This window comes from Lygodium microphyllum, chromosome 7 (assembly GCF_053477565.2).
Source record: "Lygodium microphyllum isolate KBCC chromosome 7, Lygodium_microphyllum_v1.1.10, whole genome shotgun sequence".
Classification (NCBI taxonomy): domain Eukaryota; kingdom Viridiplantae; phylum Streptophyta; class Polypodiopsida; order Schizaeales; family Lygodiaceae; genus Lygodium; species Lygodium microphyllum.
In genome coordinates this window covers 119,228,970-119,256,070 of record NC_141141.1, presented here as the reverse complement: position 1 = coordinate 119,256,070, position 27,101 = coordinate 119,228,970, and the positions used below count along the sequence as shown (strand labels likewise).

Sequence of the window (27,101 nt, the reverse complement as noted above, 5' to 3'; positions counted from 1 at the left end):
GGATGAACTGAGGACTCCATCCCACCTTCTTCATTAAACTCAACACGAATGCTTGTCAGAATTTGTAAGCAGTGATGGCAAAAAACTTTGATCTCACACACAAAGGTTCCATCTTCTCGCTCAATCACGTTGTATCCTTTGCTCTACCAGATAAGCTTCCCCTAATGATATCTTTGCTCTAGATATGGGTGCTCCAAATAAGAAATTAACCACCCCATCAACCAATTTAAGCTCTCCTACAAGTCTCAGATCAACCCCAGCATGGAGACCTGCAATGCATTCATCGCGTTAGTGTATTTAGAAGTAATAAGGCTTAATCTTATTTTGAAATTTCACTCCTTGTAGATCAACTAGTAAAGCCATGGACTTATTTTTATCTATCCTAACTACCTTGTAAGGGCCATCCCATCTAGCTTCCAACTTCCTTGGAAATAGCTCCCTACGTGCATCGTAATTCAAAACTAACTACCCCTTTTTAAAGGTATATTTCATCGCTTTTAAATCATGTAGCCGCTTCATCCGACACTTAGCTACTTCCTAGTGCAACAGACTTTGCAATTTGAGCTCATCCAAGTGGGCTATGGCCGTAAAACACTCAAATAGGGCATCTTTGTCACCCAAAGAATGATTGATTGCGAATCTTATGGTCAGAAACTCAATTTCTAAGGGCAAGACACACTCCTCCCCATAAACTAATTTGAATGGGGTGTGTCCAATGGCTCGTTTAAACATTGTATTGTATGTCCATACTGCTACATACAATTTCGTATCCCAGTCTTGTTTCTTTTCGGAAACCATCTTGGACAGGATACCCACATGCTGCTTATTGGTACTTTCAACTTGTCCATTTTCTTACAGATTATAGGGGGTAGTCTTGTTATCCTTAATTTTCCATGCTTCAGTCAAGCTTTTAATCACTTTGTTTAGGAAATGGGTTCCGCAGTCCATTACTATTTCCATTGGCACACCGAAACGGCAGATGATTTGCTCAAGTAGGAAACTGGTAGTCTCTTTTGCATTATCCTGCCTCATCGCCCATGCCTCTGAGCACTTTGTAAAGTAATCACTGGCTACCATAATGTATCTCTTCTGAGTAGTAGACGACGGGGTAATAGGACCCACAAAGTCAATGCCCCACTTCTCAAATGGAAGAATAGCCATAATATGTATAAGTAGTCACTTCCTATTCTCTCTATTGTCATGTCTTTGACATGTATCACATCTCTTAACATACTCAAATGAATCCTGGAAGATGGACAACCACCAATATCCAACTCTTAAGGTCTTCTCTGTGCCGTCAAACCGCTCAGTAAAGTGCCCTCCACAAGCAGAGTCATGGCACTCCTCCAAGATAAATGAAACCTTGTTAGGCATCACACATCAATGATAGATATCATCAACCCCTACCAATATAGGGTTCTTGCGATTAATTTGAATTTTAAAGCCTGTTTTTTAATCTTTTTCTTCTCGAATTTTGATAGGGTAGCTCCAGTCTCTCCTATAGATAGATAGTGTATTATAGCAATATACCAGGAGGGAATAGACGTCGTATCAATCTTAAACCATATTTCCATGTTATTTCCTATAACCAATACCTCTTTTGGCTCTCTGAAATCCACAAGACATTCTAAAACACCCTATAGCTATGGTGGCTTGCTCTTAATCTTGTAGTCAAATTGCTGCAAAGTGATTAACCACTTTGCTAAACGATCAGGCTGCTGTAACTTGTTCAGCAACAATCGAAGCCCTTCCACCTTCGTATAAAAAACCACCTTCTCATAAAGTATATAGTGCCTAAACTTTTTGGTCGCAAATACCATCGCAAGGCACAACTTCTCCATATAGGTGTGGTTAATTTCGGATATGCCCAACTTCCAACTAGCAAAGGCTATCGGATGGTACTATTTTTCCTCCCAAATTTGGGATAAGCAGCAGCTAACACTATACATGGTGGCTACTGAAAATATATAGAATACTTCACCCCATTTAGATGCTTTTAAAACAAGTGCTTTGGTAAGCTCCTACTTCACATCATCAAAGATACTTTGCAAGCATCACTCCATGCAAATAGAAAATTAAAGGACAATAGGTTCGTCAGTGGTAATGTTCCTTCTGCTAGGGCATTTATAAACCTTCGATAATACCCAACTAATGATAGAAAGCTATGTACTTCCTTTGGAGTATGCGGCGAACTCATGGCAACCATGACCTTGATCTTTTCAGGGTCAGTCACAATCCCTCCTGAACTAACCACATGGCCTAACAATAGCCCATAAGGCACCCCAACGACGCACTTTCTTGGGTTAAGAGCTATGCAAAATTGTCTGCAATGCTCAAAACACTTCCGCAAAATAATCAACTTCCTTTCTCTTATGGTGGTTTTCCCCAGATCATCAATAAAAACTTTCAACTCCTCTGGGGAGATGTCACCAAAGGTCTTGTCGGCTGTTCTTTGACACGAACCAGGTGCATTACATAAACCAAATGCCATCACATGGTACGCAAAGGTACCAAAAACAGTAATAAATGTCATGTTCAGCTTGTCTTATTCAGCAATCGCCATTTGGTTATACCCGACAAAGCAATCCATGAACAAATATATTTTTCTACCTGCTAATTGATCCAAAATTTTGTCAATAAATGGCAACGGGTAGTAGTCTTTAATAATATGCTGATTTAGCTCTCTAAAGTCTACACAAAACCGAATTTAATTATTCTTCTTCTTTTTTATCACAACTGGTGAACACCATTCAGTATGCTGAACAGGGAAGATCAAACCCGCTTTTTTTAACTTTTGTAGCTCCTCGAATAGCTTGTCCCTTAGTTCAAAAGGCATGCGCCTTACTTTCTGACGTACGGGCTAACTTCCGTCCTTTAGAGGAATTGTATGCACAGCCAGAGGCTGGGAGGAATGCCCCTAAGTTTGTCATAGCTCCAAGCAAAGATGTCACACGGAACTCTTGAATTAAGGATACATAGTTCTCTCTTTCTTTTGAACTGAGCATGGAACCTAATTTGATTGGTCGTGAATCATTTGGCATACCAAGGTCCAGCTCAATAACGTTCACATATCTTATTCTATCTTGAGGCTCTATCGGCTCATTCAAAGTTATCTGATAAATGTCTTATGTAGTGAACCCTTCTTTAGATCCATCGCTCAATGATGTCTCACTACCAGATGGATCATCTATTGTTTCTAGTTCAATAGAGGATAAAGGAGCTCTCTCACTCTGAGGAGACTCAGGGTAAGCATCCACTATTACATGATTGGCACCTCTACCTAGAATCACTTGACCACCGAGTATATTTACTTGACAGTCTGTTCGTAATATCCATGGCTTGCCTAGCAAAACTCGATAGCTAGGACGTCCTACAAACCTTATCACCCTAAAGTCCAGATAGCATTCCACACTTGCAATGGTAACATGGACTTTAGTGATGCAACCTTCTAATTGCCTTAGACTGTCATCAGCCATCCTAAGAAGTGTGGAGCCGTCTTTTTGGATTTCTAGACCTAGCCTCTCCATCAAGAATGAACTCATGATATTGACGAAGGATCTAGTGTCCACGATAGCATGCTCCACTAATATTCCATCCACGTATATTGGAACCTTGGGACAATTCTTTTCAGCATGATCGAACCAATCTTCTCCCACTCATGCTATGTCCAAAGGTTCTATAATATACCCAATACACAGGATTTTCTTGAATTCCTTGCATACTCCTAGAGACAATTTAATCAATTGCAGGAGGTTCACATCTGGTTTAACTTCGCAAAGAGAACTTGCTAAATCAAAGTCGTGGTAGTTGGCCAAAGTTCTCTTCTCTCGCCAAACTAGTCTCTCCTTTGGTCTTTGGACCAACTTTTGTGCTTCTTTTAACTTTTTCCTTCTTTCTTGGCAATTATTTATCCTTCTCGAGATCAACTTTACTATCAACACGCCTTAGAGATCCACCTTCCATATCAAGATTCAAGACTTGATTTCCCCTAGCATCTTGCTTAGGGTTTCCCTTGACAAGTTTTACAATTCCTTTGTCACCCTCTCTAGTCTTTTGACCTCTTATTATGGCTCGTAGATTAGAAGTTTCAATGTCATTGACACGTATGGCCTCAATAAGGTTGACTCCACTGCCATGAGGCAACTCCTCTATAGTAGCCTTTCCTCTTTGCAATATTTTTCTTGGTCCATCGTCTTGCTAAAGATTATTCCCTTGTGTGCAATGGTTAACTAGACCTAGTTGTTTGCTTCCTTGTTGGAGAGAACTGATCTTACTCCAGCAAGTAGCAACTAAGTGGCCAGACTTTTCACAAATATTGCATTTGACATTCGGACAATTCCTAGGAAAATGTTGACCACCATACCACTTACAACTAAATCTTGAGGGGGCATCCTCTTCAGAGGGCATCGACTCCCTATCAAATTCTGCTACTTCTTAAGGAAATTGACATCCACAGCTATTTGTCTATGTTGTTTGCTAATCATGTTAGTGTAGTGCTCCTTGACTTTACCTAGGACATTTGAGGCACTTGACTCATAGCCATGATCGTCTGTCTGTCGTCCCATCACCCTAACCACTTGATTAGGAATCGGCTGCTGACATACTAGGACAACATTCGGTTCATTGTTTGGCCTCCACCATTCAATGGGGTTGTCTGACTAGTCATAGGCATAGACACACTGGGAGGAGCTGGTAAAATAGGCAAATTTGGCATGATACTCCCTCTTCCATTTGCATTTGTCATGGGGTCCCCTTGACTCCTATTGGTTAGTGCCAAATTATTGCCATTCCAATTTACCCTTGCTGCATAAGCATCTTGCAAGCACGACTCTACTCCTTCTGCTTGGGTAATAGTGTCAATGTCAATCAAAGCAACACTACTCAACTACACCTGGATGTTGAAGTCTAATCCATGTAGGAAATATTGCAATTGTCCAACCATTGGAATGGGAATATAAGTATCAAGTTTACAAAGAACTTGCTTTAGTTTCTTGGCATAGGATTGGACATTCTCATTTGGCTCTGGGCGTGTTACATTCAAGACACGCAACCAATATTGTCCACCCCTCTCATAGGCAAACTCTCTACGAAAGGCCGTGAAGATTTGGTCAATGCTAGTTATGCTTCCAGCCTCTAGACCGTGATACCATAATGTTTCCCTTCCTTTTATTGTCATGTTGAAGAACATCATTAAGTGTCCTTCATCTTGGATTCGATAGTTAAACATGAGTTTTTGAAACTCGTTAATATGAAGTTCTCCATCTTCTTTTGCCAACCCATGGAAGATGAGAAAAGATGCTCCTCATGCTAGTAAATTTGGTGTCCCTATTGGAATTGCAATGGGTTGTGCCATGGCTACAGCCAGATTTACGATAGGAGTTTATGTAGGTATAACTACACCCCCACTTGCAATGGGTTGATTGACTAGAAGAGGGGAAGTATTAGGACTTCCTCTTGCACTTAAAGGGTTGCTTGTGACACTTGGGTTATTAAAACCACTACTACTTATTCGTATCGAGCTGCTCCTTTGAGGAGAATAATGCCTTAGAATCTCAACCCGCTGTCTAGCCCTCTTAGCACATTCCTCTTTTTGTATTTCGGATTGACGGTTCTTGTCAGAGGACATAAACTGACTATTTGGTCCCTAGAGACCCTAGATTCGGAACCACCACTTATTGGCAGATCCCAACAAATGCACCACCTATCAAGACCTAAAATGGGCCTAACACTAGCTCTCTAGCACTAGTCAGACCTCTAAGACAAACGAGACACCCAACACAACCTCACGGCCAGGAGCATCTCTAAGGCTCACACTACACTAAACTCTAATATCAATTTTGCATTTGTAATAAAATACAGTCCAACGTTTACCTGTCCTTCTCCTCAGAGGGAGATCCCATAACATATAGGTATAACACCTCGTATCACATACACAAGAGGCAACCTCTCAACTAAAACACTGCAGCCTCACTACAGCCCTTCTACATCTCAGGGATTGGCCCTAAGATGCACTGCCTCAACATATAAAACACATGATACATAGTCCACTCTTTGATTTATCAAACGATCCATGATTTTATATTTCCTCGCTAAATTTATCCCAAGCAACCATTCATCTAACCTTCAACAAAGGACTTCCTCACACTCTCAACGTTGGTCAATATTCAGCACACAAGTGTTATGCATCTAAGAGATTATACCATATGGCATACAAAATGCAAAAGTGTATGCCTAATGTGCACAACCAATATTTATCAAATCAGCAAAGTGGAGTGTAAAATTAGTCCTTCAATGGTTTTCAATCTATGTGTTGTCACTGCATTGCTAGAGACTAGCACCGAGTAACCTCGTGCTACTAGCCCCTTAAAACTTAAATTATTATCATCCTATATGATGTGCACAAATAAAATATCAGACTTTACTTCATTTTCTGCACTTAGACACTTCCACAACCCTTCCTTTCCCCTACCGCTTATGTGTTGCATCATTGCATAAGTGAAGGATTTTATTTTTTGTCACTTTCGATATATAAAGCAATAAAAACGCACTAAAACATATAAAAAAGGGTCAACTGAAACTATACCTCATGCCTCAACCTTGCCAAACATGCACACGCATTGTCCATAATTTTCCTCATTTTTTCGAATCACAAAAATCTATTATTTTTTATTTTTTACTATTTTTTCTATTTAGTTATCAATAAAATAGAGTACTTACTGGTTTTTCTGATATTTTCTGATTATGACAACTGAGAATCACTCATTTTTCACATTTCATCCCATATGCATCTTTTTTATCAAACCCGAAATGACAAAACCCCCCCATTTTCTTTGTAAAATATGTGTTTTTCGGGTTTCAGAAAATTATTTTCAACATTAACACATTATGTATTCTGATTTTTCTGACATAGAATCATCAAACATACAGCAAAAAACATTCGTACCAATTTTCATCCAATATGAACACCATTTGGTCGGTAAAATATTATTTTTTAAAGCCATATTTCTTCATAAAAGAGAGGTGCCAGTTTTTTTTCCTTTTGTTGCGGGTTTTTAAAATCTGATTCGAGACAACAAAATAGTCCAACATTGATGCTCAGTCCATCTCCAATCATCCATCTTCAGCCCCACTCGATTTGGAAGCAATCCAATACCATGACAGATGAGCATTCATCAATTGGGCTTCTTCCACATGAATTGCCTCTTAGGGGAGAGAGAGAGAGGGAGGGAGGAGAGAGAAAGAACTAAAACAGGATCTTCTAATTTGGGCAACCATTGGAGGAGCGAAGGGCGGCGATTGGAAGCGAAGGAAGAGTACAAATCATTGATGCAATCCGTTTATGGGGTTACAATGGATGCAAGTAACCCGATGGCGGCCTAGGTGCAATACCTCATAAACAAGGTGTAGAAAATAGTCTAAATTTCGAGTGCGGAGCTTCAACGACTGGGACAAAGAGACCGGCAGCAGCCACAAATGATGTTGAATCCAGATAAGACCCCAAGAGGCAACAACTGTGCCGATAGCACCACCGCCATCCAAGGGCTATGACAATAATGTCAAAGAGCTTCTCGCACAACTAGACAATGCAAAGATAGAAAAGAAAACGGCCATACCTAAACTGGAAGCTGAAAGAGAAGAAATGGCAGTCTTCCGATTGGAAAGAACTCACCAGGTGGCAAGATATCAAAGAGAGATCTATGAGCTAAAGGAGAAACTCGAGGCTAGAAAGAAAGAAGAAGATAATTGGCAAGGAAGGCTTGAAGAAGAGCGACAAGAACTCATAGGGTTGCAAAGGGAGTATAAGCTCATCCACATGCAACACGAAGAGTTGAGAGTGTAGCTGAAGAGGATAGAGAAGGCAACGAAGGAACTTAAGGTAGTAGATGTAGAAAAAATCTAGAGAGAGGAATAGCTCCAGATAGATGGGAAAAATGGAGTGCATGTTATTGGCAGAGCTAGAAGAGCAAGGAAGGCTAGAGAGGGAAATCAAGCACATGGAGAAGGAAAATAAAGAAGTAATTTAGAGGTGGAGAGAGTTGGAACCAAGGATGGCGGCCCTAGCATTAAGATAGAATGAAAATCTAGAGGAAATGAAGCTAAGAGCAGAAGAATGGATCACCAAAATAAAGGGGAGAGTGAGATAACTAGCAGGTTGTCTAGCCCATGCTAAAGGGGACTAAGTGTCGGTAGAAACTAGGGCAAAGGCCGCGAAGATGAGCACAAAAGCCCAGCAACATGCCTTCTTTAGCAAAACCTTAGATATCACGCATCTAAAAGAGGAGGAGGTTGTTGAAACCCTACAGAAGAGGTTGGAAATTACCTGCAAGGCCATAAGGCATGGCCTCTGTGTTCAAGATCATGAAGCAAAAACAAACCTAAGCCTATGAGAGCAAAAGGAGTACCTACTAAGGACAGGATTAATAGTCAAAGAAATGGAATGGCTAGGGTATGCGGTGGAGCAAGGACCACAAGAGCCAATGAGAAAGGAAGAGTAGTAGGTACTGCTACTAGAAGAGGGTCAAGATTTTGAAGTGAGACAACGAGATGAGGAACAAGTCCCCCAACCACCCTCTCCAAGATTAGAAGCTCAATAGGAGAGGTGCCACCCAAGGAATCAATGGCTGAAAGGAAAGAGGAGGTCAGGAAAAGAAGGAAGCGGTTGTTGGAGCAAGCACGACAAAGACTAAGGGCACAACCCTTAGCAATCCCAAAAGCTCCCACCCTGCAAAAACAAGAATGCTTTCTAGTAAACTAAAACATGGAACTCGTAGTGTGGGAGCAGTGGGAGAACAAGTGCGAGCCCTTCTAATTCACCTTCCAATATCCACCCATGCTAAGCCAAGTGTTATCCCCTAAAGTGATGGAGGAAGTGATCAACATGGGTAGAATGCTTGGGGATTGGTGGAGCGCAAAAAGAGAGACCAACCCAATACTATGGGGGATAGAGGCACATGACTACTAGGAAGACAAGGTCATGGAGGTGCCCGAGACAGTGAAAGGGTACGAATCACAGCTAAAATAGAGGCAAAGAATTTGGGACCAAGAATGTAGACACATGGATGTCATTTTGTAGCACCCTACCCTACGAAAGAAATGACCTGGTATACATGTCGTATCCAAGAAGGGTAGGAGTGGACTTTAACCCCAACATCCATGGTCATTATGTTTTTCCTAAAATCTACAATGTAAACACCACCAAGCCGGAAGAGGCCCTTGTGTTCTTCGAAAACGACCTAGGACCCTCCATCTCCCACTTCCTTAGTGAATTCTCTCCATGTCTCGATCTTGCTCCCACAGATACTATCTACCACCTCTCACAGATATTGTCTACCATCCCTATTGCTAGATATAGATAGTTGCACTATGGCTAGACTCATGATGAGAGCCACCCTCCTCCCATCCTTTTGCATGGCCTTACTAGAGGACATGAATGACAGCCAATTCAATAGGTGTAGTCATCCATTTTTGTCAACAACCCCTCTGAATGTGCACATGAATCTAAAGGACTATATGTAGGGTAGGAACTTCCTTAGTAAATGGCTTAAGCCCTTAGCCTCCTCTTCTCACGACCATCAATCCAAGGACTAGTTCCTCGTGCACATTCAAAAAAAAAAACAAAGAGAGAAAAAAAAAGAAAAATGAGACAAGAAAAATAGAAAAAGAAAGACAAGAGCAAGGAAAGAAAAGAATATCAAATACAAAGCAAGAAAACACATCTCACTTGATGAGTGCCACAATCACTACACCTAGGGGTCCTCAAATTAGGCGCATCTAGTGGCCTTGGTCGACTTGCTCCATTTCTAAGCCCTTAGCCCTTTTGCCCCCACTTCATGCTCAGGGCACCTCAAGGGCAGGACACACCTAGGGAGGTCACACTCACCTATGGTTAGACATGTCTCCCTAAGCTACATTCACTGCACTTTTCCATACACAAACTGGGTCCTCAAGTGTGGGACAACTCTCCAGGCTTTTACCTGCTGGCACAATGAGGTAGGCACACCCCCAAGTGTAGTATACTCTCTTTTCTTTTTCAGAAGAATCCAACAACCTGCACCTAACCACTGAATCTTCGAAGGCCCCTGCCACCCACTCAGTATATCTTTGGTCTCCAAAACATCAACCATTTTGACATGCTTCTCTCCCATGTCCAATCCCCACAAAGGGCCCATCATTAACTCACACAACCACCCTTCAATCATCATAGCCCTCATCAACAAAGTCCTACAAGTGCCATGGGACTGGCACTCCAACTAGGAGGGAATAATGTTAACCCCATCACAAGACAGAGAAAAAAAAAACAAAATAAAATTCAAGAAAACTCAAAAAATGCAAAGCAATGTGGAAAAGGGAATCCTAGTTGAAGAATAAGAGAAGAAAATGCCAAAAGTGCAAGGGCAACCTTGAAAGTCGAGGCAAAGGCAAAGGCACATTTTAAAATATAAAAGCGCCCCCAAATTTGTGTAAAAGAGTGCCAAGCTCCCTCCTTCCTGTGCAAGTTGTAAAGAGTAGAAGGGCATAGGTGAAGGCATAATGTAAGTAGAAGGAAACAGAAAAAGAGGACCTTGGCAAGATAGCCGGTCATGTAAAAAAGAGGATGGGTGCCCAAGGGGATGAAAGCATGTATAAAAGTCAAAAAGTGAATAGAGAAGCTCATTCTTGGTGTGTGGCAAAAGTGGCTCTTCTTCTTCTCCTTCTTCTTGCTTGCTTGTGCTTGTGCTTGAGAGAGGGAGTGTGAGGGTATGAGGGAGTGATTGTGTGAGGGTAAGGGACCATTGTGGAGAAGCTCTCCATCTTCGTCTCTCTTCTTCTTCTTCTTTTCTTCTCCTCTCCTCTCCTCTCCTCTCCTCTTCTCTTCTCTTCTCTTCTCTTCTCTTCTCTCCTACGTGCGGCTATGGAGCATGGAGCTTGAAGGTGGAGGATTGAGCTTGCATCACGGATCATGGAGCTACCAATGTGCATGAGAGAGGAGCGTACTCGATCGGACATTAAGGTAAGCTCACTACAGTCATAGGCTTGAGATCACATACGGCTATGTGAGAGGTAGCCATTAGCATTCTTCTTGAAATGCTTGAGCAATAAGCGGTTTGTGGGTCTTGGCGATCGAGTGAAAGCTCCCATGGAGATGAAAATCTAATTTGTTATGGATTCTTTGCAAATGAATGAGATGTCCCACATTGAAAAACTCTATGTAAAGCTAGGACAAATCCATAGTAATCCTTTCTGATCATATCATCTAATCACAACCCAATACCACTTCAATAAGGCCCACCACCTATAAAGCAATCAATTCCACCTATTGATCATAATTTTCAACCTAGTGCAAGTGGACTTTAGAGCACATTTGGATGTTGATTTTCTCATCTCCATTGCTATTTCAACCTTTATGGACTAATATAATTTAATGGAAAGACAATGCAAACAATCCATTTCTTGCTTGTTCACAAAATTGTGTGTACTACCACTATCTACCAAAATGTACACAGTCTTTCCATAGATATTTTCCTATATTCTTAGTGTGGATGTGGGATATTTAATGTGTGTGGGATCCTAGAACCTGTCCATACATCTATGGATATCATATGAAATAGCAATAGGCAATGGCTCACTACTTTATTATCCACTCATATCAAAAGGAATGTGACCACTTGGATCAAAAGGAAAACATTTCTAAGGGTCATAAGATTTTTCTTGCCTACCATCATCATCAAAGTTCTCATTTTTAGGATTGTATATTATAGGTGGAACTTTCTCTTCATTATCAAACTCCTCAATGATAAACATGTTGTTCACTTTTTCCTTATTGTGAATGCACTTGTTTGCATTATCAGTAGCCTTACTTTTCCCCACATTTGAAATATAGACCTTTTTCTTTATGCTCTTTGAAAATATCCATGGGAATAAATATAAATCTACATGTGGGGATGAACTATTTCATGGCCTATTGAAATATAGACCTTTTTCTTTATGCTCTTTGAAAAGATCCATGGGAATAAATATCTATCTACATGTGGGGATGAACTATTTCATGGCCTATTGTCACCTTGTTTACTCTATTTTTAGGGCTAGCTATTGTCTTAAAACTCTCTTGCTATCATACTATATTAAAAGGTGGGTAAGTTAGAACTTTAGGATTACCATATGACATGTTGTTGCCTCCAAAACTTTCCTAAAAATTATCCATGTTTTGTGGCAGCTTAAGTCTGTCCCAAAAATTATTAAATATTCACATCTCTTCTATACTTACGAGCATATCTCTCAACCAAATCTATCACTTAAAAGAGAGTGTAAGGTTTTTGACATGCAAACCCTTCTAACTAGGTGGTCCATGATCAATATCTACACGTGTTGAGCTTGCCATCTCAACACTCCCCATCAAGCTCAACTGCATCTCTATAACTCCAAGTAAGCTTCAAAATCCTTGAAGCTTCTTTGTACCCAATGCCTTTGTCAAAATATTAGCCGCCTAGTCTTGCATGCTAACATATACCACACTAATCTCACTTGCAAGAATCTTATCTCTCGTGAAATGGTAATACACCTCAATATCTTTTTTCCTAGTATGGAACACAAGGTTCCTAGCCAATTATATATTGTTCATGTTATCGCAGTGAATGACAATTGGGCCATCTATTTGGACATCCAAATCATCCAATAACTTTTGTAGCCATACCATCTCACATGCTGCCATAGTAGCACCTTTTTACTCAACCTCCATAATTAATAAAGAAATAGTTGGTTACTTTTTGCTACTCCAACTAATCGCTACCTTCAAGAGAAAATATTGGTCTACTAGTAGATATTATGTCGAACGTGCTACTAGCCCAATCTGTATCTATGAATCCAAATACTTATACATGCTTAGCTTTCTCATTAAAATTTTCCATAATGCAAGGTGGACTTCATATAAATCAAAGTCTTTATTATTTTCTTGAACGTACTAGGGTCTTCTATCTCATCCCCAACACCAGCACACTCAAGTTTACATTTCGCTCCAATAACATTGAAAGAGACTTACACATTGTCGTATTATACTTACATAACATATCCAACCCGCATATAAGTATGTCATATCGTACTTAGATAACATATCAAAGCTATACTACCTTTGAAACTATCATATATAATCATTGTATTTGATCACCTCAATACCAAGAAAGTACCTCTACTCACCAAAATCCTTCATCTTAAACTTCTATACCAAAAGAGCCTTAATATTATCAATTTTACTATCATTTTCACTTATAAATGTTGACAAAATACTCTTTAATATTGTCAAACTATGCCCCAGGTGTTTGCTACAGTCCATAGAGTGTCTTCTTTAACTTGGACACATATGTCAGATGCTCTAAATCCTCATAACCTATTAGATACTCTGTATACATCTCCTCTTGAAATCACCATGTAAGAAGGCATTCTTCATATCAATCTACTATAAAGTCCAACCTTTGGACTATTGCCAAAGCAATCATATATTTGAGAGCTTTCATTCTAGCAACGAGATTGGATGCCTTTTCACAGTCTATGCCATACATCTTTGCATAGCCTTTTGCAACCAACCTAGCCTTGTACCTACTAATAGAACCATCTGCATTATGCTTTATATTATAGACCACATATAGCCAATAGCTTCTGACCCTTTAAAAATGGTACTAGATTCCAAGTCCTTTTGGCCTCTAATGCAACTATCTCCTCATCCTTTGTTGCATCCCAATGAGCATGACCAATAGCCTTCTCAAACCCCAAATTAGCATGTTTCATAGACTTTATATAATCCTACAACTCTAAATGTAGAAAATCTTTGGATTATATTAATTCTAATACTTGTATATTTACATGTCCAATACATTTGTGCCATATTCTAATGTCTGTAACTACATATTTACCTTTAACATACATAGTAGCATTTATAGCAAGAATTCCAATATTCAAAGTAAACATGCATCCATCTCTACTTCATTTTACAATCAACCTATAATTATTGGAGGCTTTAATAAAACAATCCTTCTCATTAAATCTAGCTTGTAGCCCTTGCTCTACTATCTGACTAACTAATACCAAATTCATTGTGATAGATAGCATATGTAATACATTTGATTAATACTTTTTATAATAATCATGCGAGGATAAGTGAACTTTTTTAAAATTTGAAATCAAATGACACGAATTATTACCCATATCTACATAACCTAGGCTTTATAAATATTGCATCTCTCCAAACCATTTAATATGGTTGGTCATGTGATAAGATATATTTAAATCATCATACCATACATCATCACATGTTCTCTTTCTTGAAGACAATGATAATTTCCTTATTGTAATTTACCACTATAAATATCATCATTTTTTATCATAGGAATGGACTACAATATGAGTTGTTATTTCATAGTAATAACTAATAATGCCAGAATCAATAAGACTCTCTATTAGGCCATTCGTCTCTTTCTCTAGAGCTCCCTCTACCTCTAGAGTTACCACGAAATTTCAAAATATGATTTTCAATAAACTATTGATTGAACTTATTTTGTTGGTTACCACCAGCATGACCTATAATACAACCTCTTAAAGAGGATCATCCATGTCCCCTTCTTGAAGTTGAGTAAAATACTTGGACTTGTTTACCACTTCTTTCATATGATTCATCCTACACCTTGATCTCTTCAATGATCATGAGAGAGACTAACTCGTCAAAATCTAGAAATGGCTTTCATACATACACAAAGGTAATGAAAGATTTCCAAGCCTTTTCACTATTAAGGCTACCTAAAGTATTATGAAACCAAATCATCATCATCATCTAGCATTGTATTAATAACTACTAAGGTATCTATTATGCTCCTCATCTTCAAAACATCTACATTTACAAACATCTTTCCTTTCTTTCAAATATTCAACTCTTGCTTGAGTTGAATCTTCTGTGCCTTTGTATTTACTAAAAGCATATTTTCAAAGGTTGTCCAAGCTGCATGCAAATTCTCTACATTTCTAATGTACCCCAATATAGTATTATCAATTACTATAAATAACCAATACAATTTTTTTGTCTTTTGGATTCCATTCTTTCTAGGCCTTTAATTCTCTTATAGCCACAAGATCACTTTACTCTAGTTTCTTTTCTTCACCTTAAACAAACTTATAGAGACATTTTTCCAATAAGGAATTTCATTACAAAGAACTTCCATGATGGGTAGTTATCCGTATCTAGCTCCTTAATAATAGAATTTTCACTATTCTTAGCCATTATGGTAAATTTTAGTATCAAACAACAAGAAAGTCTCATGTAACCTTTCACAAAATGTGCACAACAATAAACTTGGTAGTCTTTTTCATGAGCTACTCTCAATAATCCATATAATTTGTAACATGTTTTATAGATAAAACTTTTGTCTATTCCTTGGAGATACCTTAGAACTTATAGGTTTAAAATCTATAAAATGTACACCTAAGAACAACTAACATAGTTGAAATCACAGCATACCCTGAAACTCTTATTCACGACTTTGTGAAGATAAAGCAAACCTAAAAGGACCTCAAGATGGTCAAAATCACAATCGTTTGCAAAACATGCACCATTTCTCTTGCATACTAAATCTTATGACAATCTAAGATTTTTGCTCTACATTTCTTAGGGTGCCTCCACAAGCACTATGAGAGAGAGAGAGAGAGAGAGAGAGAGATGGTCTTCTTGAGTCAACCATAGAATCCTTAATTTGTTGTGCATCCTTATTTACCTTGTTTTTATCTCAGTTCCCTACCATTTTCAAGTATTATCCAACTAGACTTGCTATCATAAGAATGGTAATAACTTTTGATGCCAATATCTAAATGATGAAATTTTTTATTCAAATTAAAGATAAGAATATCTTATTTGAGAGGAGATATTAAACTTATTATTAAAATCAACTGATTATATTCTAGAACTATTTTTCTATAACTATTGTATAGAACAATCTATCATCTTGTAAATGCCATGCTTTAGTGGAAAAGCAACCTATATACCATGTTTAAGGTCTTTGAACCTTGTATAAACTAGTATAGGACATGTAAGCATTGATTACAACCTTGTAGAATCTATAATCCACTTGTAAGGCCTCAATAGTATCTTACACGATTCTATTGTACTTGTGAGATACATGAGATAGCTTGTAATTCCTCATTTCACCCATAAAATGTTGTCCATTATATACTTGTAAATTCCTTATAGAAACCTAAGAATGCCATGCTTCTTTATCCAAGATTGTTCTTCAATCCTCCACATGTTGTAGCTCTATGACGGGTAAAATAGTGGGCAAGGGCGCTCCACATGGATTCCAAAACCAACAAAAGAGAGCCGCCTCTCTTTTGTTATACTATCTCCTCTTGCATCCACTTTTTTCGTCAATGGAATATTCAACATGACAAGAGTATCTTATACTAAAAAGCAAGATGAAATGCATTGACCCAAAGAAAGTGCTCATCTTTAATGATAAGCAAGGATTTAAATGAAATCAAAGAATCAAGAAGATTGATCATCTTAGCAAATCAGTGACTCACTAATTGCTAATGGTTCAAGCATAAGATATTAGAGATTATACAATCCATGGGCAAAAATTTCAATGTGAGCTTGAATATGGAAGAATGCTACTAAGCATTGTTATATGGAATATCAAATTTTAATGAAGAGGCATCTCTATTATGTATGAATAGAAATCAAGCTTATATATTGAGCTAATCTCTCTTCAACAACAATTGGATGATGGCTTGAGCAAGTGGAAATAGAGAGATTTTAAAAGAAAGATTCAGTAAAATACATCTTCAATGTCACACTATGATTGCTTAAAGGTCAATGAAGCTTCAATCTTGAGATACCTTCACATTCTTGAATGTCACTAATGAAGAATTAAAGCATTATACCAAGATTCCTCAAATTCAATCCCACAATGGCTTCTTGTTGGAAAATCAACTCCAATGCTTGAAATCTTACCACAATCTCTAAGTATTAACATTATAGGAGAGTCTCAAGACCAAAATAATGATAAATATTCCCAAGAATGAAAGCTTGATGCAAGTTTTAATATCTATCTATTATATATTACGGTTTTTGTATGGAGAAATGTCAAAATTAATGAAAGATCTCAATACTAAAGGAAGATGACTAAGACTTAATGTTCAATGCTTGTACAAGCTCAAAGAACGAATCAAGAGCTCAAGATCAAAGAAAACAACCTATTGTCCAATGCAAAATGCACCGCATTTTGCAAGGACTATCTGGGGACAAGAATGAATGATACTAATGCTTATTGGTCATAATACAATTAGGAATGATGACCAAAATACTCAAAGGAAGGCTTTAAGGCTAAAGAGTACATGTTTAAGCAAGAGAAGCTCCAAGAATCCACAACCACCTATAAAACTTCAAGAAAATGAAAAAAAAAAAGCTCTCTAAAAAGTAATTGAGACTAAAACTCCTAACTCCTATGAGTCACTTTTAAACAAAGTATCTATAAATTCTTCTTAGAAGTTGGTGATGACTTATCATTTTAGCCCTTTCACGACTAAATTTGTCCATGGTTCTTATGTAAGCCTTGAAACAAGCTTTTTTTGCTACATATGGAGGTCTTACTAGTCACTACCAATATATATCATAGCTCATAACGTTGTACTAGAGAAAAAATATATTTTCTAAAAGATGATAGGAAAAAATGAACATGGAAATGGATCAAAGACTAAAGCTCTAATATCACTTGTCAAAGAACAAATTGATACGAGAAAGAAACAAGGAAGATAAAATATGAAAGACTGTAGATAAGAGAGAAGACTAGAGAGAGGAGAGAGAGACTAGAGAAGGAGAGAATCCACTATGACCAATTAGAGTTGTGAAGTTAAGAATAACACAACTTTCACAACTATGGTCAAGTATGTTTAGCTTAAATGTCTTTTAGTTGGTTTCAATCTTGGATAATCACTAACCAATATCTTCACAAACCACCAAAGCACATTGTCTATTACATAGAGTCGAGTGTTCTATGCTCGTATTAAGCACATTGAGGTCCATAATCATTATGTCAAGGATAAACTTTCTTCAAAAGAGATCATATTGGCCAATATGCCAACACATTACAACCTTAACTTAGCCAATGAGCTTTTCACAAAGCTTAGGGCTTACTCTCCTTTATGGATTCATCATAAGTCATCAAACTTGGCATTTCCCTCAACTCAAGTATCAACACTTGTTCACTATATCACTCTTAAGGGGCATTTATTACCATATTTTAGTAGTGATGTTGGCACACATTTTTCCCTCGCTACTAATAGGTTTCTTTCCCCTTAACTTTGTATATATGCCTATCAATACTATAAAATTTTGGTCTTATAAATCTTCCATATAAATACTATAAAATTTGAGTCTTATTAATCTTCTATATAAATACTTCATATATGCAATATTTATTAACCCGTTTTGGTAGTATCTTACTTTTATGCTTTGCTCATTTTATGTATCACAATAGTTAATATATGTAGCTATGCAAAAGAATTCAATATATTAAATTGAGATATGTATGATTACATAAAATTCCATGTTGTGGCTCTATGAATACCTTTTCATAATTTACAAGAATATACCTCACATCATTTTTAAGTATATAAATGATGAGTCTTATCATCTAAGCAAGAAACAAAAACTTTCAACTTACACCTAGTGGAAGTGCCCAAGTATCATTTCTTTCTCTTTAAGGTGAGCCACATCGGAATGCTCATAAGGAGGGACTACTTTCCTCCAAAGATTTGTGAAGAGAGTACATAAGAGCCAAACAAGGGGTTTTTCCATACATAAATGGGAAAGCTCAAAAGCCAAATGAATAATGCGGCTTGATTATGCTAGGACCTTCCTCAATGAGTCTACAAAGGAGGACCAATCACGTGTTCAAGTGGTTTAAGACCATGGATATGCAAACGCACCATTTGTGCATAGGTGTCCAACCAAGTGATTCATCCAACTAGACTTGAACCCACAACCCTACAATTGTGAGCCCAAGGGCTATCCAAGGACTTCTATATGTCAACCGTGTGCAATGTCTACAAGATAGCTTCCCTAGGTCAGACATGCACTCACTTAAAAAACAAATGTGTCCTTTGTCTAGTCCAAAAGCACATCCCCAATATATTTGTGTGTAACTCTTTCCTTCCAATAATTACAAGTAGCTACTTTAACAATACCTCGTGTAAGACAAGTTAAAATATACAGCACAATATACATAAAATAGATGTTATTGAGAACTCATAGCAAGCTTCCAAAGAATGTCCCCTACTACTTTTACCTACTTGATAGTAGCTTTGCAATTTGTACTTTAATGCCCTTGGCCATCAACATTCACAAACCAAGATTATGCTTTCTAAGAAGTACGAGAACTACAAATTGTCAAGGCCAAAAAATAAGAGCAACAAAAAACCATAACATGACAAATGGTAAGCAAACTTTGATACCTAAGTGACAAACCACCATGTGAATAGCAATCATGAAATTATCTATACAAAGCTTAGATAAGTCACAAGTCACATAGTTGAAGATAGCAAAAAGCCAAAATCAACTAAGATCCAAAAAAAAAAAAGCATGCAATTAAAACCACCACAAGTTCCTACCAGTGAATTTCAAAGAGACCCACATCAAATCTATGTGTATCTACTAGCGTCGTGTAGGGAAACTGCCATCATGGTGTCACTCATAACTGGAAGGGCAGGCAATATGTCCCACTTTCAATAATTTTTGAAGTACAAATTAATGCTCAATTGCTATTATCGATGTCTAATTAGCCCTCACAAAATTGAGTATTTCACAAGTGGAAACAAGACGAATGTCTTGAAAGTTGGGTAGGGTAGAGTGTGTTCTTAAGAGAACTATAATAATCATCCCTTATTACAATGTGCCCATAACATTTTTGCCACTACCTTTTGAATATTGTGCTGATATTGGATTTTCCAGCACAAAAAGTAAACAATGCACAAGATCTTGATGTCCACTTTCCTGAGTTGGGAGTGCATTGCCAATGGCTCATGGGAGGAGCCTTGCCCTAAGAAGGGTGCTGTCTAAATTTGCACAAGTGATGAGAGTTTGAATAAGGCGCAAATTAATGGAGAAAAGGATGGAGTGGTGCTTCGTGTGTAGTAGGATTATGAAGCTATCATAAGGCGAGCCAGTGGCTGGAAAATACAGATGCACGGATCTACATGCAGCATGGTCATTTGATGAAATACTTAGATGAGAGATGACAGTAATAGGGACTCTCATTTGCACCTAGAAGGAACTGTCACTTTTCAGATCTTGGACTCGTGCCCAAAAACGTGCTAATGAAAAAGTCTTGGTGATGCTATTTTTCTGGGTTATCTGGATAATATTGATGGTGGATGACCTGACAATTTCAGGAATGTGCGAGCTCTTTCAAACATTGATATAGGAAGTTGAGTCAACACTAATGGCTTCAATTGGTAAATATGGGTGAATATTGTTGACAACCTATTTTACCTTTTTAAATTGCCTTGTAAGAAGATCTTTAGAGTATGCTTTAAATTAAGAAAGAAATTTCATTTTTTGTTGGACAGACCATCCTTGTTACTGTAACGAGTTCATGATTGATTCCTGTCAGTTTACCCTTCCTAAAACTCCAAACATAATAGAAGCTGCAGCTTACTGTCCCTTCACTTAGACCTACTGGAGAACAGGCGGTACATACATTCATCTTTGCTTGATAAAAACACGTTGAAACACCAATTGTGAAGGCCTGCTGCCTGTGTTGACTAACCAATTTCATTGACTTCACTCATGTGAACCGTATTGACTCCTTTGTACTTGGACACAATTTGCTAATCTCTAAGAAGGGGTCAGATCATGACTTGAATAGTGACCAATGAGGAAGGGTTTATACTAATCAAAATTGATTATATCTACAGCCCAGTTTAAAGGATACTATGGATACTATCAAAACCCTAAAAAATGAGATTTACATCTCATTTTGAGGTCAGACAGCTAATTCACCATCTGAACCAGCCGATGAACCCATACTTCTCTTGAGAGAAATACAGGGTTGCCTCGAATTCACAAGCTACCTACTGGCTTTCGATGTGTTACTTGAACTTAAATCTTGAAATTCTCAAGGACTTCTCCCACTTCAATATCACTGGTCCTAATGAATCCTACTTTCTGTGAGCTTTGATCATTGATGGCCTGTAACTCTTCCTCAGGCACATGCATGCAATCACAGGGGTGTGTGCAAGTGTGCATAGGTGCACATGTGCAAACATGAGTTAAGGCTTAGACTTTTGGCTTGCAGTTGTTAGAAGTAAACTACGGTGGAACAGGGTAGTCATATTCATTTGCTCTCCGGTATAAAACTGCAGAAGCTTCCAGCCTGAAGAGATCACATACAGTAAAACGTAAGTGCCAAGCAAATAGAGTTCTGGACCCTCCCAAATGTAGCTTGACTATCAACTTACCATGCAGGGCTGACAGAAAATTTCCCATTAGCCAGTGCCCATTTAACCTACATGATACCATCCAAAAAATTATTAGGCAGGCCAGATAATGCATCGCTGTTCTCCATAATTAAGGAGCACACAACAAACCTTATCAGTTCCCCGAGAGATGGCTACGACATGAGTAACTTCTTGGTCTATATTAGTGGAACAGACAGCACCAAACTGCTCTGCTGTTTGCCACAAGGGATGGAGGTGAGGTTGTGCTTCACCCTGAGGGTAAATTCTGCTGAATACTATTTTACAGCCAGCTAGAACTTTCTGCTTCTCCGAGGCAAGAATGCTTCGAACATCCCCCTCGTGCACCCGCTGGTTTGAAAAAAATGTGTGATGAATCTTCTCAATAACCTGCATCATTCACAACAATAGGTAAAACTCTGAAGTCTGCAACAAAGTTTTATCACATGACATGCTTGTCACGTCTGCACACACCTCCAAAACTGATGCAAGCATGCCATCCACCTCTCGTTCATCATGCCTAATTTCCAAAAGTGAAGGTCCAGGTAGTCCGAACTGCCGTCTGCTGCTTGGAAAATACATATATCTGCGATGCCCACTGTGTAATCAGCAAGATGTGACCAAAACCCAAATCAAAGGGACAATTTGAACCTCCATAATAGGAAGCTACCTCTCAACAAGAATAAGGTTGTGTCTGTGATGAGGCCAAACTCGCATTGAATCATCAATTATGAGGACTGCAGATTCCATCCCCAAAACACCATCAAGATCTTTGCTCTTCGGGGGCCGCTCATCATCCATTCCATCACCATCATCTCCTTTTGATATAACTCTGCCCGCAAATAAGTTGCCGGTAGGATCAAGCAACCTGGCCATTTCTGTTGCATATACTCTATTGCCCATAGTATAGACATGCAACTCATAAAGCTGGCTAGCCTACATAATAAATAGGCATGCACAAATAAGAAAAAATTCAATGTTAATCGATCAGCAACGTCATGTTTTAAGACAATTTCAGAATTAAAAATAACCCCACTTTTGACAGAAAGTTCCAAACACCAGGCCGGAGCTTTGTCCACATCCCCATGTGAGGAAACCGATAAAGCTCTCTCTTGTGTTTTCCTTCCATGGCCACTCTGCTGCGCTCTGCAGCTTCAGTAGCAGTCAAAACAGCTGCCCATTCCTCATTAACTTCAGAGAACTACAAAACCCACCGAAAAAGAGGTAAGGAACTGGTGAATCTAGAGAAGTAAATGAATTGAATCTCTCAAGTTTTGAATGGCAGATTACCTTGGCTGAATTGAGGAGAGTGTGATCCAGGTCCAGCACCAAACAAAGTTTCCTAGAATTTAGCATCATGTTTTGCTCATCTATTCTCCTAGCCCTTTCCAAATATACAGCCTCCCGTTGCTTCTCATCAAGCCCTTCAATTAGTTCTAAATCCTCCCAGCATTTAAGGCCATCTGAAAGCTTGGTAAGGTGGGATTTGAAAATCTTATTTCGTCTAGCTAGCGGTTTAGCTACTCCCTCTGTTGCTACAACATCATCAGCATTTGCAGAAGCTTTACAGCCATCAACACCTGCATTGTCAACTTCATGTGAACCACCACTGTCAGGAGGCAACAGGCACGTTTTCCTCTCATCTTCGAGAATGCATTCCAATAAACTCCCCTCAATTGCATTCCTCTCTTTCAGGATCACTCGGGGTGATGCACCATTTCCAGCTTCTGAAGGAATGTCTCTTGCCTCAGATTTCTTACTGCTTGTCACAGAAAATGGTTCACTGGAGTTACTCACTTCTAGCAGATTACAAGTTCTGGTGATTCCTAGCTGAGAGCTTTCCAATAATGCCCTCCTAGGATCACGCAACTTCATTTTGGGCTTTGACGTGCGTCCACCCTAGAAAACAAAATGCCAAATTGGTTTGAAACAACCACAGTGAATCAATCTCACTAACAACCAATGTGGAACTACACTTTGTTAACCAAAAAACGCGCTTCAAATAAAGGACTGCAAATAGCTTACATTAGAGAAATCCGAAGGTGGCTTTGACAGGGCATCATCATGAGACTGGTCTTTTGTGTTCAGCTGTAAACAACTCACATCTGAAACTACTTCAGATGATTCTACCATTGTACTCTTAGTTTCGGTCTGGGTTCGTTTGGTAGACTGAATTGTCTCTCCAGCATATAGAACATCATAGAGAGCTCTCTTATGCTTAAGTATACTTACACTGTCAGGAAGTTCAGATGAGTCCATTTTATTCACATCCACACTCACTAAACCCCTTCCTATAGATGATTCAGTGCTTTCTATTGCTTCTGTACCACTTTGTTTGGAGATCAAGTACGAACTTTGGGGTTCTTCCTCCAAAGCTAACCTACCATGCTGATCCGAATGCAAACACTGACGTTTTATAGAAACGCCAAACAATTCCTCGTCTCTCTCATGTTTTCTTCCCTCCAAAGATGTCAACTGCAAATTCTCATTGCAAGTACCTCTGGAAGAACCAGCCTGGAATTGTCCACCATCTCTCAATCTCTTCCTGGGATCGCGACTCTTCAAGTCAAGATTCACACCTCCAGTACATCCCAGAAGCTTATGGTCTTCCACAACAGTCTCTGCTGGTGACTTGAGGTTTGTCACACCATCACTTTGCACTTCACTGGTACACAGGGAGATTTGTGAATGAACCTGAACCAACTCAGAGGTAGGGCTAGGAGGTCTACATTGCAATGAGTGAGAGCCAACTGAATCTTGCTGGATTTCCTTGTGGATATTGCACAAAGTAGTATCAACCTGGGAAATTCCTTTAAAATCCTCATCTTCTGCAGGAGTTGGACTAGGAAGACGGGTCGGTGCAGATAGAAACTTCTCACAATATGAACTGGCTGCAGTCAGATGATCTTGCACACCTTCCTCCAAGCAAGACTCAGGAACAGTCTCCAGATGTTCAGCCACACAATCTGGACTACTTTCAGATGCATCAGAGTGATCTGATGGTAGAGTTGTGTTCGGTAATTCAGCACCGCCTGAATTTGTAGCATTATTAGTAAGTTTGTTTTTGCTCCTCGTGTATGTGATCTCACCAAAACCTCCATTCGGTTTATCTGCAGTGTTAGGGATATCTATTATTACATCATTGTTCTGTCTTGGAACATTGATATCACAAAGCTGTTCCTCCGAAGTTTCCCTTGGGGTATGTTCCTTAGACATATCATGATTGCTTGAGCATTCATCCACTTTCATGTAAATTCTCATGCTTCGCATCATACTTTCCAGCTGTTGAAATAAAAGAGGATTAGCCACAGATTCTAGTTGCAAATCACGCTATAAAAAACTCATTTTCTTCCATATCACACACCTCCCCATATTGCTTAGAGGAAAATATTGCTTTCGAGGTCCTAGCAAGTTCCAGCAACCTGATTTCAATTCTGATTAGCCCCTTTATGGGATGAAAAATGACAGCAAGTAGCTCACAAAAATCATAGGATACCCCGTGCCCCACCCCCCCAAAAAAAACAAAGAAAGAAAATCCAAGAAAAAACCCTTATACTGCACATGATGTCAGAGCAAGTCACCTAGGGAAAAAATCCACATTCCGATCCTGTTCCTTTCCCAAAGCTGTACTTCGGACCTTCAAAAATAAATAATAATGCAACCTCAGCTCAGCACAAAAGCGGCCATCTACTACTCTTTGCCTTCATTTTCAAAAGACGTTACTTACAGCGTATGTCGCTTGAATGCCAGAAAACATTTTGTATACCGCTTTTGAAAACTTATCAGAGTGAGCTTTATCTTGTATGTCAGCATTCTCGTAAAGTTCATGAAGGATCTTCAAAGCCTTCTGCAACTTTTTACAGACGCTGATAAACGACCTGATGACAACCATGGCACATGAGTACACAACTGACACCTAAAGGGATTCAAGTGGGCATGGACTTGCAAATCTCTCTCACCTTTGAGCTTCCTTTACAGTCACATTATTCAACAGCTTAATGCACTCATTTATTCGTTTGTCATAATTATAGCTCCGTTTGTCAGCTAGATGCCTGTCAACCTTATCCTTCTGCTGGTCATGATCCTCATTTGAACTATGCTTATCAGTATTGACACTGCCAGATTTAGCTTCTTGAAGGAAAAGCCTCGGAAAACCACCAATCTGTGGTTCTTTTGTACAGGTATGAACCTCTGCAATATCTATGTTGGAGCCATACTCTGGTTCTTGAGGAGCAGGAAAAACGTTAAGGGAGTCCTCCTGGCCTTCAATCCACACTACCAATTCTTTCTCTGTAGCGTCATTCTGTTCAGGTTGTTCTGCTGTGCCTATGGCCGGTCCCACATCCTGGCCTAGAAACTCTCCTCCAATTTCACCTTCCTCTAACTCATCAGACTCAACACTTTCGTGTGCCTCATTCTGCCTGTTGACAATATTCCCTGCTGGTTCATCAAGAATCTTATCGCTTTCCTGTGCTTGTGCTTTGCCATGCCTCTTGAGAACATTTGATTGTTCCCCTCGAGAACTTTGCTTTAGACCCTGATATTTCAGGGTCCTTTGTGCATGGCTCTTCTCTTGTGCTGCCGTTTTAGATTTACCAGCATGCTGAGTAGGCTTGCATGAGACAGAACCTCCCTTACTGGCCGCTTTCTTCCCTGAGTGATTCTTCTTTTGCGATCCCTTCCCGAGAGAGGGATCAGAAACCCCTCCATCGCTCTTGATCCCTTGTTGCCAAGCCATCTGGAAAAAGCTTTCGGACGAAATCGACGGTTCTGCTGGCTTCGTCCAGCCATACGGCCTGCCATTAGGATCAACAGGAGGACTCGGCATGCTCTGTCCTTGAGCAGGAGCATGCCATAACAAGAGTTGATTGCTGCTTCCGTTCCTCTGAAAGCAGGGAGGGGTGCCTAGAATACCATGAGAGAGGCTAGCTTTCTTACGGTGAACATTTCTATCGCCTGCAAACGCAGGCTGCAGGCCTTGCAATCGGAGAGACCGTCGGGCCTGATGCTGCTGGTAGGCAGGGTTGACCTGCTTCATTGCGTTTTGTCAAGAAGAAGACTCAGAGAACCATAGGTAATCCGCTATCAAGTTTCCCGACTGCAGGCAGGAGCACGTTAACCGCAGGATATCGCTCGCGGGGTGTTAGGGTTTCGCAATACGAAGACTGATGCAGATTGCTTATGCGGCAGAAGGCAGAAGACGAGGAGAGAGTAAGAAAGAAAGAAGTATAAGAAGGTGTAGGCTAGAAGAAGATGATGATGATGTGTTGTTTGTTTGTTGATCATACAAGGAAGGAAGAAGGTAACACAGCGTTTCGCTGTTCTTTTTTTCCTTCGTTTGTTGTTGTTGTTGTTGCCTGGAGCCACATGGGCTTCTCATTATGTCTCTCTCAACTCCTTCCTCCCCTCTTTTTGCCTATCTAAGATTCCACTCTTCACAAAACACAAAAGAAAGTCCTCAAGTTCATCAAAGGTCAAGTCCAAATTCGACTTAGTTTTCAACAAAAACGACTAAGAGAGTAAGAACATAAATTCCTCTCCAAGTGCTTCTCAAAGTCCATGACCCTTTTCTATAAAGCTTAAGACGACTACTAAAACACCTTGCCCCTTCAACCCCGTTGCTCAAGTTGCTATTC

The 27,101-nt window shown here is 39.2% G+C and overlaps 1 protein-coding gene across 1 annotated transcript; it reads right to left on the bottom strand.

Annotated features, from left to right (window-relative positions):
• Window positions 1-19,619: 19,619 nt before the first annotated feature.
• Window positions 19,620-26,832, bottom strand: LOC148033878 (uncharacterized). Its single transcript, XM_087681882.1, has 12 exons — window positions 25,425-26,832; window positions 25,193-25,343; window positions 25,047-25,102; window positions 24,830-24,887; window positions 23,491-24,747; window positions 22,756-23,364; window positions 22,502-22,666; window positions 22,136-22,401; window positions 21,940-22,051; window positions 21,598-21,855; window positions 21,469-21,515; window positions 19,620-21,383 (listed from the first exon to the last, which is right to left on the bottom strand). The coding sequence occupies exons 1-12, from the start codon at window positions 26,501-26,503 to the stop codon at window positions 21,320-21,322; spliced, it is 4,122 nt and encodes a 1,373-aa protein (XP_087538008.1). The 5' UTR covers window positions 26,504-26,832; the 3' UTR covers window positions 19,620-21,319.
• Window positions 26,833-27,101: the final 269 nt, after the last annotated feature.

What these genes read in the sequence shown, in the direction of transcription:
- LOC148033878 (XM_087681882.1), bottom strand. Translation starts at nt 26,503, where the DNA reads ATGAAGCAGGTCAACCCTGCCTACCAGCAGCATCAGGCCCGACGGTCT. An exon ending in CCTCTAAGCAATATGGGGAG is followed by an intron (nt 24,748 to 24,829) that starts GTGTGTGATATG and finishes TTATTTCAACAG; the next exon opens with CTGGAAAGTATGATGCGAAG. An exon ending in TTTTCTGTCAGCCCTGCATG is followed by an intron (nt 21,384 to 21,468) that starts GTAAGTTGATAG and finishes TGATCTCTTCAG; the next exon opens with GCTGGAAGCTTCTGCAGTTT.